At 41.8% G+C, this 16,169-nt stretch overlaps 1 protein-coding gene across 5 annotated transcripts in view; it reads left to right on the plus strand.

Moving 5' to 3' along the window:
- Positions 1-16,169, plus strand: part of LOC132396489 (nipped-B-like protein) — a 531,210-nt gene that overhangs the window by 133,894 nt on the left and 381,147 nt on the right. The window contains exon 3 of one of the 5 annotated variants that reach the window (XM_059974037.1): positions 4,857-4,914. The exons of the other annotated variants lie outside the window; for them this stretch is intronic. Coding sequence (XP_059830020.1) covers positions 4,857-4,914 — 58 coding nt within the window. The remainder of the gene's footprint in view (positions 1-4,856; positions 4,915-16,169) is intronic. 5 annotated transcript variants of the gene reach the window in all.

The raw sequence follows: 16,169 nt of genomic DNA on the forward strand, positions 1-16,169 counted from the left end.
TGATGAATACAATGTCAATGTGTTGTCAGTAAGACGAGCAACAAAGCAACAGTCTGAATTTTTTAAATATATTTCAAGTAGATGTAATGAAAAGCAAACTCATGGTTAGTAACACATTCCAAGTGAGCTTATGTCATGGATACATTATATAATTAAAACTATCTTTTGGTGGTGTAGTTATAGTCAAATTGGTGTAGGAAAAAGAGGTCCTGGAAAAAGAGATTTTAAAAAAAGGAGCTTTCGCGGGATTTCGACATTTTTCGGCATGCTGTTGCAGTCAAATTAGTGGATGAGGCCTCACGCAGGGGTTGGGGGGTTGGCAGAGATTTTAAAAAAGGAGCTTTTGTGGGTTTATAGTGGTGCTCTTCCAGTCAAATTGACAGAGGAGGCCTCATGCAGATCCAGAAGAGAGAGAGAGAGACTTTTTAAAAAAAATACTTTTTTGGGATTTTGGTGGCTTATTCACAGTTGAATCAGGGAGGATGCCTCGTGCAGCTCCCGGAGAGAGATTTGAAAAAGGAGCTTTTGCAAGATTTACAGGTGAGTCACAGTCGAATTGGCAGAGGAGACGTTACGCAGGTCCATTGAGAGAGATTTCAGAAAGCAGCTTTTGTGGGATTTCAGTGACACGGTCATAGTTGAATCAGTGTAGGAGGCTTCACGCAGGTCCGGGAGAGAAAGATTTACAAAGGAAGCTTTTGTGGCATTTTGGCTATTTTTGGTGGAGCTGTCACTATTTATTAGCATGGGCAAATAAAAATAAAGCAGCGACAAGTGAAGCGGCCAATTTTTTGGAGCAGCCATTGTGAGAGTAGACCATGGTTAGATTAGGGAAGTTTTGGCTCATCAGGCTTTAGTGCGAACAAGATTGGGTGAGGTAAGTATTTGGTGAGTTTCATCTTCTTTGTTCTTCATTCTTCATCTGTTAGTGCATAGTTAGAGCTGTGAGAATGGGCTGTATTTTCTTCTTTGTGTGAGATGTGGGAATTCTCAGAGACCTCCATCTCCTCAGAGAACCTGTTAAGCAACTAGAGCTGCAGCTTGATGACCTTCAGCTTGTGTGGGAAACTTAAGGAGATGATGGATAAGAGCTACAGGGAAGTAGTCAAGTAGGAGGAGGGAGGTAAATGGGTGACTGTTAGAAGAAGGAAGGGAAATGGCAGCCAATACAGAGTACCTCTATGACTGTTCCCTTCAATAATAAATTTAGCATTTTCAATATCTTTGAGAGGGATGACCTACTGGTGGTGGGAGCTGCAGTGACTAGTTCTCTGATGCTGTGGCTCAGAAGGACGGGTGAGGAGAGGACTGCAATAGTGATAGGGTTTCCATAGTTAGAGGAGTGGATGTAATAGAGACACCCAGATGGTATGTTGTCTCCCAGGTCAGGGACATCTTGAATTGGGGCCACAACATTCTAGAGAGGGTGGGTGAGTAGCCTGAAGTCTTGGTACATGTTGGCACCAATAACATATAGGAAAAGGGTCCTGAAGAGAGAATTTAGGGAGTTAGGTAGCAAGCTGAAAAGCAGGACCTCCAGGGTAGCAACCTCTAGATTGTTGCATGTACCAGGAGCCAGTGAGGGTAAGAATAGGATGATTTGGCAAATCAATGTGTAGCTGAGAAACTGTTTCAGGTGGTAGGGTTTCAGATTTCTGGATCATTTGGATCTCTTCTGGAGAACACATGACTTGAAAAAAAGGGGTGGGTTACACCTGAACCTAAGGGGGAAACCAATATCCTTGCAGGCAGGTTTGCTAGAGCTATTAAGGAGGATATACACTAATTTGGCAAGGGGTTGGGAACCGATGATAGGGCTGTTGGTTTACAAGTGGAGGTAGTAGGTAGTAAGACTGTCAAGAAGAACAGGCAGATGATGGGGCAGAATAGCAGTCAGTGGGATGAGTTGCAGTACAGAAGGATGACAATCTAAAAGGCTGACAGATGCAGGTCTAAAGATGTTAATTTTGCATGCATGCATTATATGGAATAAGGCTGATGATCTTGTAGCATGTTAGAGATTGGCAGATTGACTGAGTCATGGCTGAAAGAAAATTATAGCTGGGAGCTTAACATTGAAGGATATACATTGTATCATAAGGGTAGGCAGAGAGGGAGGCATGACTGTTGATAGTAAGAAATCAAATCCTTAGGTGATTTAGGATTGAAAGATGAAGAATCCTTGTGGGTAGACTTAAGCAAACAGCAAAGATAAAATTGCCCTGATGGGAGTTATACACAGGCCTCTCTCCAAACAGTAGCCAGGATGAGCTACAAATTACAACAATAGAAAAGGCATGCCAGAAGGACAATGTTAAAATTGTCATAAGGGATTTCAATATGCAAGTAGATTTTGGAAAATTAGGTTGGTGCTGGATTACAAGAGGGGAAATTTCCAGAGTACCTACGAGATGGCTTATTTTGAGCATCTTGTTGTTGAGCCCATTAGGGAGTCAAACTATTCTGGATTGGGTGCTGTGCAACGAACCAGATGTAATTAAGGTAAAGGAACCCTTAGGGGTAATTGACCATAATATGTTAGGAGATTGGGAAACTTTAAAACCAACAGAAAGCAACTAAAAAGCCATAAGGTGGGAAAGGACGAAATATAAAGGTAAGTTAGCTAGGTAAGTTTCTTCAGATACATCAAATATAAAAGAGGCGAGTGTTTGGACCACTAGAAAACGATCCTGGAGAAATAGTAATGGGGGAGCAAGGAAATGGTGAACAAACTGAATATGTACTTTACACCAATCTTCACTGTGGAAGACGCCAGCAGTAGGCCAAAAGATTTAGCGGGCAGAAGTGAGTGTCATTGCTATTACTAGTAAAGATGAAAGGTCTGAAGATAGATCAGTCACCAGACTTGATGAGTTCTGAAAGATGTAGCTGAAGGGTAGAGTCACCTGAATGCTTTGAAAGATGTAGCTGAAGATATTATAGAGGCATCAAAAGATTCCGACATGATTCTGGAGAACTTGAAAATTGCAAATGTTGTTCCACTCTTAACAAAGGAGCAAGGCAAAAGGAAGAAAATTATAGGTCAGTTAGCTTGACTTCAGTGGTTGGAAAGATGTTGGAGTCTATTGTTAAGGATGGAGTTTTAGTGTACTTGGAGATAGATGATTGAATAGGCCATTGTCAGGGCAAATCTTGCCTGACATATCTGTTGGAATTCTTTGAAGAAATAACAAGCAGGATAGACAAAGGAGATCAGTGGACATTGTGTACTTGGATTTTCGGAAGGCCTTTGATGAGACTGGTAACAAAATAAGAACCCATAGTATTACAGGAAAGATACCAGTATGAATGAAACAGTGGTTGATTGGCTGGAGGTGAAGAATGGGAGTTATGGGAGCCTTTTCTGACTGGCTGCTGGTGACTAGTGGTGTTCTATGAGTCTGTGTTGGGACCGATTCTTTTTGTTATATGTCAATGATTTGGAGGACAGAATTGATGACTTTTGGCCAGGTTTGTTATAAATCAAGAAGAGAGCAGGAAATGAAAGGAAATTATAGACCAGTGAGTCTTTGTTTAGTAGTGGGCAAGTTCTTGGAGAAGATCCTGAGAGGCAAGATTTATGAGCATTTGGAAAGACATAATCTGATTCGGGATAGTCAGCATGGCTTTGTCAAGGGCGGGTTATGCCTTACGAAACTGATTTAATTCTATGAGGAGGTAACAAAATACATTGAAGGTAGAACGATGAATGTAGTGTATATGGATTTCACTATTTGATAAGTTACCCCATGCAAAGCTCATTCAGAAAGTAAGGAGATCCAGGGAGACCTTGCTTTGTGGATCCACAATTGGCTTGTCCACAGAAGGCAAAGGGTGGTTGTAGATTGGCTCGTGTTCTACATGGAGGATAGTGCCCAGTGGTGTTCTGCAGGGTTCTGTTTTGGGACCCCTCCTCTTTTGTGATTTTTATAAACTACCTGGATAAGGAAGTAGAAAGCTGGGTTAGTAAGTATGCTGATGACACAAAGGTTGGGGGTGTTGTGGATAGTCTGTGGGATGGCCTGAGGTTACAGCGGGACGTTGATAGGATGCCGAACTGGGCTGAGAAGTGGCAGATGGAGATCAGTCTAGATAAGTGTGAAGTGATTTATTTTTGTGGGTTAAATTTGAAGACAGAATATAAGTTAATGGTAAGACTCTTGGCAGTGTGGAGGATCAGCAGTATCTTGGTCCGTGTTGATAAGACACTCAAAGCTGCTGCGCAGGTTGATGGTATTGATAAGAAGGCATGTGGTGTGTTGGCCGTCAGCAATCGTGGGATTGTGTTCAAGCCATTTAAGACCTTGGTCAGACCCCACTTGGAGTACTGTGTTCACTTCTGGTCATCTCACTACGGGAAGGATGTCGAGTGCAAAGGAGATTTACAAGGATGTTGCCTGGACTGGAGGGTGTACCTTATGAGAATATGTTGAGTGTACTTGGCCTTTTCTCCTTGGAGCGACGAAGGATGAGAGGTGACCTGATAGAGGTTTATAAGATGATGAGAGGCATTGATCATGTAGAGTATCAGAAGCTTTTTCCCAGGGTGGAAATGACTAATGTAGTGGGGGGGGGGGCATAGTTTTAAGGTGCTTGGAAGTAGGTACAAGGGGGATGTTAGAGGTAAGATTCTTCACACAGAAAGTGTTGGGTTTGTGAAATGCACTGCTAGCGATGGTGGTAGAGGCAGATATGCAGTAGCATGCAAAAGTTTGGGTACCCCTGTCAAAATTTCTGTTACTGTGAATAGCTAAGCGAGTAGGAGATGACATGATTTCCAAAAGGTATAAAGTTAAAGATGACACATTTCTTTAATATGTTAAGCAAGATTACTTTTTTATTTCAATCTTTTACAGTTTCAAAATAAAAATAAAGGAAAAGGGCCTGGAAGCAAAAGCTTGGGCACCCTGCATGGTCAGTACTTAGTAACACCCCCTTTGGCATGTATCACAGCTTGTAAATGCTTTCTGTAGCCAGCTAAGAATCATTCAATTATTATTTGGGGGATTTTCACCCATTCTTCCTTGCAAAAGGCTTCTAGTTCTGTGAGATTCTTGGGTTGTCTTGGATGCATTGCTCTTTTGAGGTCTATCCACAGATTTCGATGATGTTTAGGTCGGGGGACTGTGAGGGCCATGGCAAAACCATCAGTTTGCGCCTCTTGAGGTAGACAATGTGGATGTTGAGGTGTGTTTAGAATCATTATCCTGTTGTAGAAACCATCCTCTCTTCATCTTCAGCTTTTTTACAGATGGTGTGATGTTTCCTTCCAGAATTTGCTGGTATTGAATTGAATTCATTCTTCCCTCTACCAGTGAAATGTTCTCTGTGCCACTGGCTGCAACACAAGCCCAAAGCATGATCGATCCAGCCCCTGTGCTTAACAGTTGGAGAGGTGTTCTTTTCATGAAATTCTGCACCCTTTTTTCTCCAAATATACCTTTGCTCATTGCCGCCAAAATGTTCTATATTAACTTCATCAGTCCACAGGACTTGTTTCCAAAATGCATCAGGCTTGTTTAGATGTTCCTTTGCAAACTTTTGACACTGAATTTTGTGGTGAGGATGCAGGAAAGGTTTTCTTCTGATGACTCTTCCATGAAGGTCATATTTGTGCAGGTGTCGCTGCACAGTAGAACAGTGCACCACCACTCCAGAGTCTGCTAAGTCTTCTTGAAGGTCTTTTGCAGTCAAACAGGGGTTTTGATTTCCCTTTCTAGCAATCCTACAAGCAATTCTCTCCGAAAGTTTTCTTGGTCTTCTGGACCTCAACTTGACCTCCACTGTTTCTGTTAACTGCCATTTCTTAATTACATTACGAACTGAGGAAATGTTTACCTGAAAACACTTTGCTATCTTCTTATAGCCTTATGCTTTGTGGGCATCATTTATTTTAATTTTCAGAGTGCTAAGCAGTTGCTTAGAGGAGCCCATGGCTGCTGTTTGTTGGGACAAAGTTTGACAAGTCAGGGTATTTATAAAGCTTTGAAATTTGCATCACCTGGCCCTTTCTAATGATGACTGTGAACAAGCCATAGCCCTAACAAGCTAATTAAGGTCTGAGACCTTGTTAAAAATTATCTGAGAGCTGAAATCTCTTGGGGTGCCCAAACTTTTGCATGGTGCTCCTTTCCTCCCCCCCCCCCCCCCACCCTAAAATAGTACAAAAGAACTCATAGAGTATTGTGTTCAATTCTGGTCACCTCATAGAGCAGGCATGGGCAAACTACGGCCCGGGGGCCATATGCGGCCCGTTAAGCTTTTTAATCTGGCCCGCTGAACTTGATGAAATTATATTAATAAACCTTGTTAACGTTTTTTCCCCGCAATTCTGGCGTTTTCCCAATAGATGACGCACTGTATATACATTGACCTTTGTTGAGGTGCAGTGTATTACTCCACATTTGCGCTTTACTCTTTGTTCGGCTCGACCTATTTGTGTGAACAGGCGTTCAGCGTCATGAACATCAACAAAGCCAGCCACAGATCCAAGTTAACTGACCAACACCTCAGATCCATCCTGAGAATCGCCACAACAAAACTAAATCCAGACTTTGATGCGCTGGCTAAAAAGGGAGACCAACAACACTGAAATTAAAAATAAGTTTCTTCGTTGTGTTATGTAAAAAAAATGCATTTGAAAATATTTTTTTCAATAAGCCTTACATGTTACATGTCATTTCTGTTAAGTGAAGGACATGAGTAGTGCACAGGTGCACGTACGTTCTCAAAATAAAAAATGCGCTCCAGATCAAATAACGCGCTCTGCATACTGGCGCGCTGTCACTGTTCTGTCATTGTGCTGGTCGTTGTTGAGTTTTGGCACGGGACAATTGAATAAGAAGGAGCAGGACAAGTAGACCTGCATCTCCTACCGTTTTTGAAATAAAGACAGTCAGGAGGAGAGTGATGTTGATAATATCTTGAAGGATAATGGAATTTTCAGTGCTTTAAAATAATAACTGTTACTATTAAAAAAAGCTGTATTTTATTCAATTAATTTTCAGTGTTTTAAAAGTCATTTCAATAAATAGCTGAATACCATGGGACTTCAAAGACAGATATTTTGTTGTAATGCATTTGTTCATTTTCAATTGAAATTAATGCACATGTTTTCTACATATCCCATGATATTTTATTTTCTCTTATGAGGTGTATTACCAAAACACTCCATCCATCTGCTCCTGGTCCAGTCCCCCTGTCAAATTTTAGAACCCTTTGTGGTCCACAAGTCAAAAAGTTTGCCCACCCCTGTCATAGAGTATAGTGTTCAATTTTGGTCACCTCATTATAGGAAGGATGTGGAAGCTGTGGAAAGGGAGAAGAGGAGATTTACCAGGATGTTGCCTGGATTGGAGAACAAGTCATATGAAGCAAGGTTAGCAGAGCTTGGACTTTTCTCTTTGGAGCGTAGAAGAATGAGAGGGGACTTGATAGAGGTCTACAAGATTATGAGAGGCATCAATAGGGTGGATAGTCAGTACCTGTTTCCCAGGGCACCAATACCAAACACCAGAGGGCATGTGTACAAAATTAAGAGAGGGAAGTTCAGGGGAGACAACAGGGGAAAGTTTTTTTACACAGAGGGTTGTGAGTGCCTGGAATGACTTGCCAGGGATGGTGGTGGAGGCTAATACATTAGGGGTATTTAAGAGCCTCTTGGACAGGCACATGGATGAAAGAAAAATGGAGGGTTATGGGGCAGTGTGGGTTTAGTTACTAAACCTATATATTAAGGATTATATAGTCAGCACAACATGGAGGGCTGAAGGGCCTGTACTGTGCTGTAGTGTTCTATGGTTAAAACAAAAATAATACACTAGTCTTGCTTAAGATGTTGAAAAGAATGTTTCATCTTTTAACTTTGACTTTTGGAGATCAGTTCATCTTTTACTCACTTAACTATTTACAGTAACAGAAATTTTGAACAGGGGTGCCCAAACTTTTGCATGCTACTTTATTAGGAATTTTAAGAGACTCATAGATAGGTGCATGGAGCTTGGGAAAATAGAGGGCTGTGCAGTAGAAAAATCCTAGGCAGTTTCTTGAGTAGGTTAAGTGGTCGGCACAACATTGTGGGCTGAAGGGCTTGTAATGTGCTGTGGATTTCTGTGTTTCCATGAGAGACATTTTACTCAAATTTATTCCTCCTCCTCTTGCAGAGAAAACTATTAGTTGTAAAGGAAAACCTTTGCCATATATTTTTCTTTATTTTGTGCTCTCAAAGGAGGATTGTTTTATTTTGATTCAGTGCATATGAACACTAATATTAATACTCATCAATCAGATTTGATATCACCGATATGTCATGAAATTTATTAACTTTACGGCAGCAGTACAATGAAATACATGACAAATGAATATAGAGGAAAAAGTGATACATTAAGTATGTATGTGTGTCTATTAAATAGGTTAAAATGACTTATGTGAAATAACAGAAATAAAAAAAAGTAGCAAGGTAGTGTTCATAGATTTAATATCCACTTAGAAATTGGATGGCAGAAGGGAAGATGATGTCCCTGAATCACTGAGCATGTGCCTTCAGGCTTCTGCACCTCCTTCACGATGATAACAATATGAAGAGGGCATGCCCCTGGTGGTTGGGATCCTTAATGATGGATGCTGCCCTCCTAAGGCACTGCTCCTTTTAGACATCTTGGATACTATGGAGGCTAGTACCCATGACAAGAGCCAACTCATTTTACAAGTTTCTGCAACTTCTTTCAACCTTGTGCAGTTATCCCTTCATACCAGATAATGATCCAACCAGTTAGAATGCTCTTCAAGGTACGTTTGTAGGTGTTTTCGAGTGATTTAGTTGACAAACCAAATATCCTCAAACGTTTAATGAAATATAGCCTTTGCCCTGCCTCCTTTATAGCTGCATTGATATGCTGGGACCAGATTAGTCCTCAAGGATTTGACATCCATCAGGGATTTTTTCTCTGTTGTTTTTTACGTAGTTCAGTCTAGTTTTTGTACAGTGTAATGTAACACCATGGTCCTGAAAAACATTGTCTCCATTTTACTATGTACTGTACATAGCAGTTATGGTTGAAATGACAATAAAAGTGACTTGACTTGTGAGAGGGAGAGAGATTGATTCACCGAATACAGCTGAACCGCTGTTCACGTGCGCCCTTGGGATATTGAGAAATGGCCAGTTAGTGAGCACCAAGAGCGGGAACCATTGCCGTAAGAGCCAAAGTTTGGTGTAGCTATGGGTCAGGGAGTTCAGTAGAACCCTATCCACCTTGAAAAGGAAGAACAGAGACATTAAAGGTAGAAATTAAGCTGTTTCCACAGATGAGCCAGAAGAAGCTCTGCCGCAGTTTTCATTCCAGCTTCGATTTTAAAATTTGTATCTTCCTGGAATTATGTATAAATCAGTTATTTATGCACTATATTATGTCAAAATTTATTGAAATTAATTTGTGTAAAATAATTTAGTTCCCTAATTTGTTGCTACTGCATCAAAATCTTTATATTTACAAAATTATAGTCACCAAGAAGTACATCATATAAACAGACCTTTTGGCCCATTTAGTCCATGCTAAACCATTTAAACTGCCAACTCCAATTGACCTGCCCACAGACTATGTTTCCCAAAACCCCTACCATTCATTTACCTATCCAGCTTCACTTAAATGTTGAAATCGTGGTTGCATATAGCACTTGCAATGGCAGCTCATTTCACATTCTTGTAACTCTGAGTGAAGAAGTTTACACTCCTGTTCCTCTTAAAGTTTTCATCTTTCAACCTTGACCCATGACCTCTCCACCCAACTTCAGTGGAAAGAGCTTGCTTGCATTTACCCTTTGTATACCTCTACTAAATCTCCCCTCAATCTTCTACGTTCCAGGGAATAAAGTCCTCACCTATTGAATATTTCCATATACAGGCAGTCCCCGGGTTACGAATGAGTTCCGTTCCTGAGTCCGTCTTTAAGTCAGAATCGTACGCAAGTTGGAATAGGTACATCCGGTGTTATTTAGCATTAGTTAGTCATTAAATAATGATGCTAAATAGGATGCTAAATACTCTAGGATTGGAAAATGTTACGGCAGTGCTCAGGCTGGACAGACTAGAGGGCTTGTCTATCGAGGCCATATGGGTGCAGCTGAGAAACAGGAAAGGTATCACCACATTAATGGGGTTGTATTATAGACCACCCAATAGTCAGTGAGAATTGGAGGAGCAAATCTGCAGAGAGATAGCAGACAACTGCAGGAAACATAAAGCTGTGATAGTAGGGGACTTTAACAGTATGGGAGTCCCAATCAATATGTGGAAAATTAAAGGTCTAGACCAGGGGTCAGCAACCTTTACCACTGAAAGAGCCACTTGGACCCGTTTCCCACAGAAAAGAAAACACTGGGAGCCGCAAAACCAGTTTGACATTTAAAATGAAATAACACTGCATACAACGTTTTGTTTTGCCTTTATGCTATGTATAAACAAACTATAATGTGTTGCATTTATGAAATTGATGAACTCCTGCAGAGAAAACGAAATTACATTTCTGCATGCAACAAAAACATTTTGACCTCCGAAAAAAAGACGTTGGGTTGAAGGTTACTTTTAAGTAAAATACTCAATGTCTATTTGAGTCCTTCTTGTATTTATGAAAAACGCCAAACTTAAATTTGCCGCCAGCAGCAAACCAAAAATAACGTCAGCCAGCTGTCAACCTGAAAAATAAAAGGACTATTTCACTGAACAATGAAAACATATGAATATACGCAAAATAATAGGCAATTAAAATATTTATCATCCTTGTTCAGGTTGACTCACACCTGACAATGCAGTCGTATTCAGTAGGGATGGATCGATGCTTAGGGGAGTGACCGGGAAGGATAATGTGTTTTTTTCCTCTCTGAACTCACAGAAGCGTTTCCCAAACGATGTTTGCATTGCGATGATTGCAGAATGTAAATACTCCGAATTTATCAAGTCGTGACCTTGTTTGAACTCTCTCAAATTGGGGAAGTGAGACAATGTGCCTTTCTGTAAATCTCTGGCAAGCACTGTCAACTTGCGCTCGAATGCCAAAACATCCTCCAACATGTGCAGGGCTGTACGTCCTTACCCCGTTGAAGAGCTGTGTTCAGCGTGTTCAGGTGCGCTGTCATGTCTACCATGAAGTGTAGCTTTTCCAGCCACTCTGGCTGTTCCAGCTCAGGAAAGGTGAGCCCTTTGCTGCCCAGGAAAGTTTTCACTTCTTCCAGACACGCGACAAAGCGTTTCAGCACCTTCCCTCTGGACAGCCAGCGATAAAAACACGTTGTAGCGGTGTGCTACACGCAGTCAGTAAACTGCAGTCAAAGATAGCTTTATTCGAACTAAACAGCCTTGCTTTTAAGCCTCCCTCAACCCGCCCCCCATGGGCGCGGATGCTGCAAAAGACACGTACTCACAAACCCCCGTAGGCTATCTCCCTTAGCCTGAACGCTGGCTAATTGTGAGCCGGTTCGGATGTGTCAGGAAATGGGTCGCCACAACGTCTTATTTAGATTGTACAAGATCACCATAATCTTCAAATTTAGATTTACATTTCAAAAACTAACAAACCAACATAAAATACATTTTAATTAAATACTGACCATGTAGCGGTGTGCTACACGCAGCGCTAAAATTACGACACGGAGTCGGTAACTGCAATCGAAGGAAAAAACTTTATTCGAAATCTTCAGCCTCACTTTTAAGCCTCCCTCAACCTGCCCCCATGGCGCAGAGGCTCCAAAGCTCTGTGCTCGCAAACCCCCGTAGGCTATCTAATTGTGAGTCGGTTCGGATGTGCCAGGAAAAGGGTCGCCACAACCAATTATTTCTCAAAGCAACAGGGAGCCGCAGCACAGACATAAAAGAGACACATGTGGCTCCGGAGCCGCGGGTTGCCGACCCCCGGTCTAGATGATTTAGAGTTTGTAAAATGTGTCTAGGAAAGTTTTCTAAATCAATATATAGAGGTACCAACTAGAGAGAATGTAATATTGGATCTCCTATTAGGAAACAAGTCAGGACAGGTGACAAAAGTGTGTGTAGGGGAGCACTGGTACCAGTGATCATAACACCACTAGTTTCATCATGATCATGGATAAAGATAGATCTGGTCCTCGGGTTGAGGTTCTAAACTGGGAAAAGGCCAAATTTGAAGAAATGAGAAAGGATATAAAAAGCGTGGATTGGGACAGGTTGTTCTCTGGCAAGGATGTGAGTGGTAAGTGGGAGGCCTTTAAAGGAGAAATTTTGAGAGTGCAGAGTTTGTATGTTCCTGTCAAGATTAAAAGCAAAGTGAATAAGAATAAGGAACCTTGATTTTTGAGGGATATTGGAACTCTGATAGAGTAGAAGAGACAGATGTATGACATGTATAGGAAACGGAGCAAATAAGGTGCTTGAGGAGTATAAAAAGTGCAAGAAAATACTTAAGAAATCAGTAGGGCTAAAAGAAGACATGAAGTTGCTTTGGCAGTCAAGGTGAAGTATAATCGGAAGAGCTTCTACAGATATATTAAGAGCAAAAGGATAATAAGGGATAAAATTGGTCAATAGACAATAGGTGCAGAAGTAGACCATTCGGCCCCTCGAGTCTGCACCGCCATTCTGAGATCATGGCTGATCATTCACTATCAATACCCAGTCCCTACCTTGTCCCCATATCCCTTGATTCCCCTATCCATCAGATATCTATCCAGCTCCTTCTTGAAAGCATCCAGAGAATTGGCCTCCACCGTCTTCCGAGGCAGTGCATTCCACACCTCCACAACTCTCTGGGAGAAGAAGCTCTTCCTCAACTCAGTTTTAAATAACTGACCTCTTATTCTCAATCCATGCCCTCTTGAAGATCAGAGTGGTCGGCTATGTATGGAACCAAAAGAAATGGGGGAGATCTTAAATGGGTTTTTTGCATCTGTATTTACTAAGGAAACTGGCATGAAGTCTTTGGAAATAAGGCAAACAAGTAGTGAGGTCATGCAACCTGTACAGTTTGAGGACGAGGTGCTTGCTGTCTTGAGGCAAAACAGAGTAGATAAATCCCTAGGACCTTGAAGGAGACTGGTGTTGAAATTGCAGGGGCCCTGGCAGATATATTTAAAATGTCAGTATCTACGGGTGACGTGCCGGAGGATTGAAGGATAGCTCATGTTGTTCTGTTGTTTGCAAAAGGCTCTAAAAGTAATCCGGGAAATTATAGGCTGGTAAGTTTGATGTCAGTAGTAGGTAAATTATTCGAAGGAGTACTAAGAAATAGGATCTACAAGTATTTGGATAGACAAGGACTTACTAGGGAGAGTCAACATGGCTTTGTGCGTGTTAGGTCATGTTTAACCAATCTATTAGAGTTTTTTGAGGTGGTTACCAGGAAAGTGGATGAAGGGAAGGCAGTGGATGTTCAGTAAGGCCTTCAACAAGGTCCCACATGCGAGGTTAGTTAGGAAGATTCAGTCAGTAGGTATACATGGAGAGGTAGTAAATTGGATTAGACATTGGCTCAATGGGAGAAGTCAGAGAGTGGTAGTGGAGGACTGCTTCTCTGAGTTGAGGCCTGTGACTGGTGGTTGCCATAGGGATCAGTGCTGGGTCCTTTGTTATTTGTCATCTATAATCAATGATCTGGATGATAATGTGGTAAATTGACTCAGCAAATTTGTTGATGATACAAAGATTGGAGGTGTAGTGGACAGTGAGGAAGGTTTTCAAAGCTTGCAGAGGGATTTGGACCAGCTGGAAAAATGAGCTAGCAAATAGCAGATGGAGTTTAATGCAGACAAGTGTGAGGTATTGCACTTTGGAAGGACAAACCAAGGGAGAACATACAAGGTAAATGGTAGGACACTGAGGAGTGCAGTAGAGCAGAGGGATCTGGGAATACAGATACATAATTCCCTAAAAGTGGTGCCACAGGTAGATAGGGTCATAAAGAGAGCTTTTGGTACATTGGCCTTTATAAGTATTGAGTATAAGAGTTGGAATGTTATGGTGAGGTTGTATAAGACATTGGTGAGGCCGAAGTTGGAGTATTGTGAGCAGTTTTGGTCACCTAATTACAGGAAGGATATTTATAAGGTTGAAAGAGTGCAGAGAAGGTTAACAAGGATGTTGCCGGGACTTGAGAAACTGAGTTACAGAGAAAGGTTGAATAGGTTACGACTTTATTCCCTGGAGCATAGAAGAATGAGGGGAGATTTGATAGAGATATATAAAATTATGATGGGTATAGGGAGTGAATGCAAGCCGGCTTTTTCCACTGAGGCTAGGAGAGAAAAAAAACCCAGAGAACATGGGTTAAGGGTGAAGGAGGAAAAGTTTAAAGAGAACATGGGGCGGGGGGTGCTTCTTCACACAGAGTAGTGGGAGTGTGGAATGAGCTGCCAGTTGAAGTAAATGTGGGCTTACTTTTAACATTTAAGAAAAACTTGGACAGCAACATGGATGAGAGGTGTATGGATGGATATGGTTCAGGTGCAGATCAGTGGGACTAGGCAGAAAAATGGTTCGGCACATTCTGTGCTGTAATGTTCTATGGTTCTAAGTGGAAAGAACCTACTCGCATTTACCCTGTCTATACCCCTCATTTTGTAAACCTCTATCAAATCCACCCTCCTTCTTCAACGCTCCAAGGAATAAAGTCCTAATCTGTTCAATCTTTCCCTCTAACTCATCTCGTGAAGGCCTGGCAACAACCCAGTAAATCTTCTTTGTACTCTTTCAATCTTACTGATGTCAGAGAAATGTATGCAATGTAAATACTGAAATTATTTTTCTTTGCAAACATCCACGAAAACAGAGGAGTGCCCCAAAGAGTGAATGACAGTGAAACGATAGAATTCCAAAGCTGCGCCTGCTCTGGCTTCCCCCTCCCATGCATAAGCAGCAGCAAAGGAAGGATCCCTCTCCTCCCTCACCACCAAAAAAGCAATGGCAACCCTCCCCTCAACCGAGCACTCGAGTGTTCAGCAAAGCATCAATAAGACGCAGACTTATTGTATCCCAAAGACGACTCATTCATCTGGTAATTTGACTTACTACAAGATCTCTCTCGCCCTGATAAAAGAAAGAGGTTTCCCCATTTCACAGTGAGAGAGGAAGACATAACAAAATAGCTTACTGATTTATGCTGGTAAGTCTGCTGTGTCACTTTTACTGAGCTCTGTGCCCAATATATCTCGGGTATCTGGGCAGACAGTCAGCTCGTTACTTAGGATCTTCTGTCTCCATGGCACCCGTCTTAAATCTGCCTGCCTCCAGAGTCACGAAAATCCTGCACCTTGAAGGCATGCTAGTCTTCTAGGCCGCATCCTTGTCATATCAAAAAGCGGCCAGCCATGAGGCCCTGAGTCAGCGTGTTTACTGCATGTTAGGGTCTTAAAGGGAAAATAGATCTCAAAGATAGAAATAGAGCAGTTTCTGAAGATGAAAGCAAAGGAGTCACCGTTAGGTACCATCCTCCTCCTAATGTCTACCTAGTAGTACATAGAACATAGAATAGTACAACACAGTACAGACCCTTTGGCCCACAATGTTGTGCCAACCCTTAAACCCTGCCTCCCACATAAACCCCCACCTTAAATTCCTCCATTTACCTGTCTAGTAGTCTTTTAAACTTCACTAGTGTATCTGCCTCCACCACTGACTCAGGCAGTGCATTCCACGCACCAACCACTCTCTGAGTGAAAAACCTTCCTCTAATATCCCCCTTGAACCTCCCTCCCCTTACCTTAAAGCCATGTCCTCTTGTACTGAGCAGTGGTGCCCTGTGGAAGGCGCGCTGGCTGAACACTCTATTCCTCTTAATATCTTGTATACCTCTGTAATGTCTCCTCTCATCCTTCTTCTCTCCAAAGAGTAAAGCCCTAGCTCCCTTAATCTCTGATCATAATGCATACTCTCTAAACCAGGCAGCATCCTGGTAAATTTCCACTGTACTCTTTCCAGTGATTCCACATCCTTCCTATAGTGAGGCGACCAGAACTGGACACAGTACTCCAAATATCACCTAACCAGAGTTTTATAGAGCTGCATCATTACTTTGCAACTTTTTAACTCTATTCCTTGACTTATGAAAGCTAACGGCCCATAAGCTTTCTTAACTATCCTAACTATCTTTCTGAACTACCCTAACTATCTGTGAGGCAACTTTCAGGGATCTGTGGACATGTACACC

The sequence above is a fragment of the Hypanus sabinus genome, chromosome 7, assembly GCF_030144855.1.
Source record: "Hypanus sabinus isolate sHypSab1 chromosome 7, sHypSab1.hap1, whole genome shotgun sequence".
Lineage (NCBI taxonomy): Eukaryota > Metazoa > Chordata > Chondrichthyes > Myliobatiformes > Dasyatidae > Hypanus > Hypanus sabinus.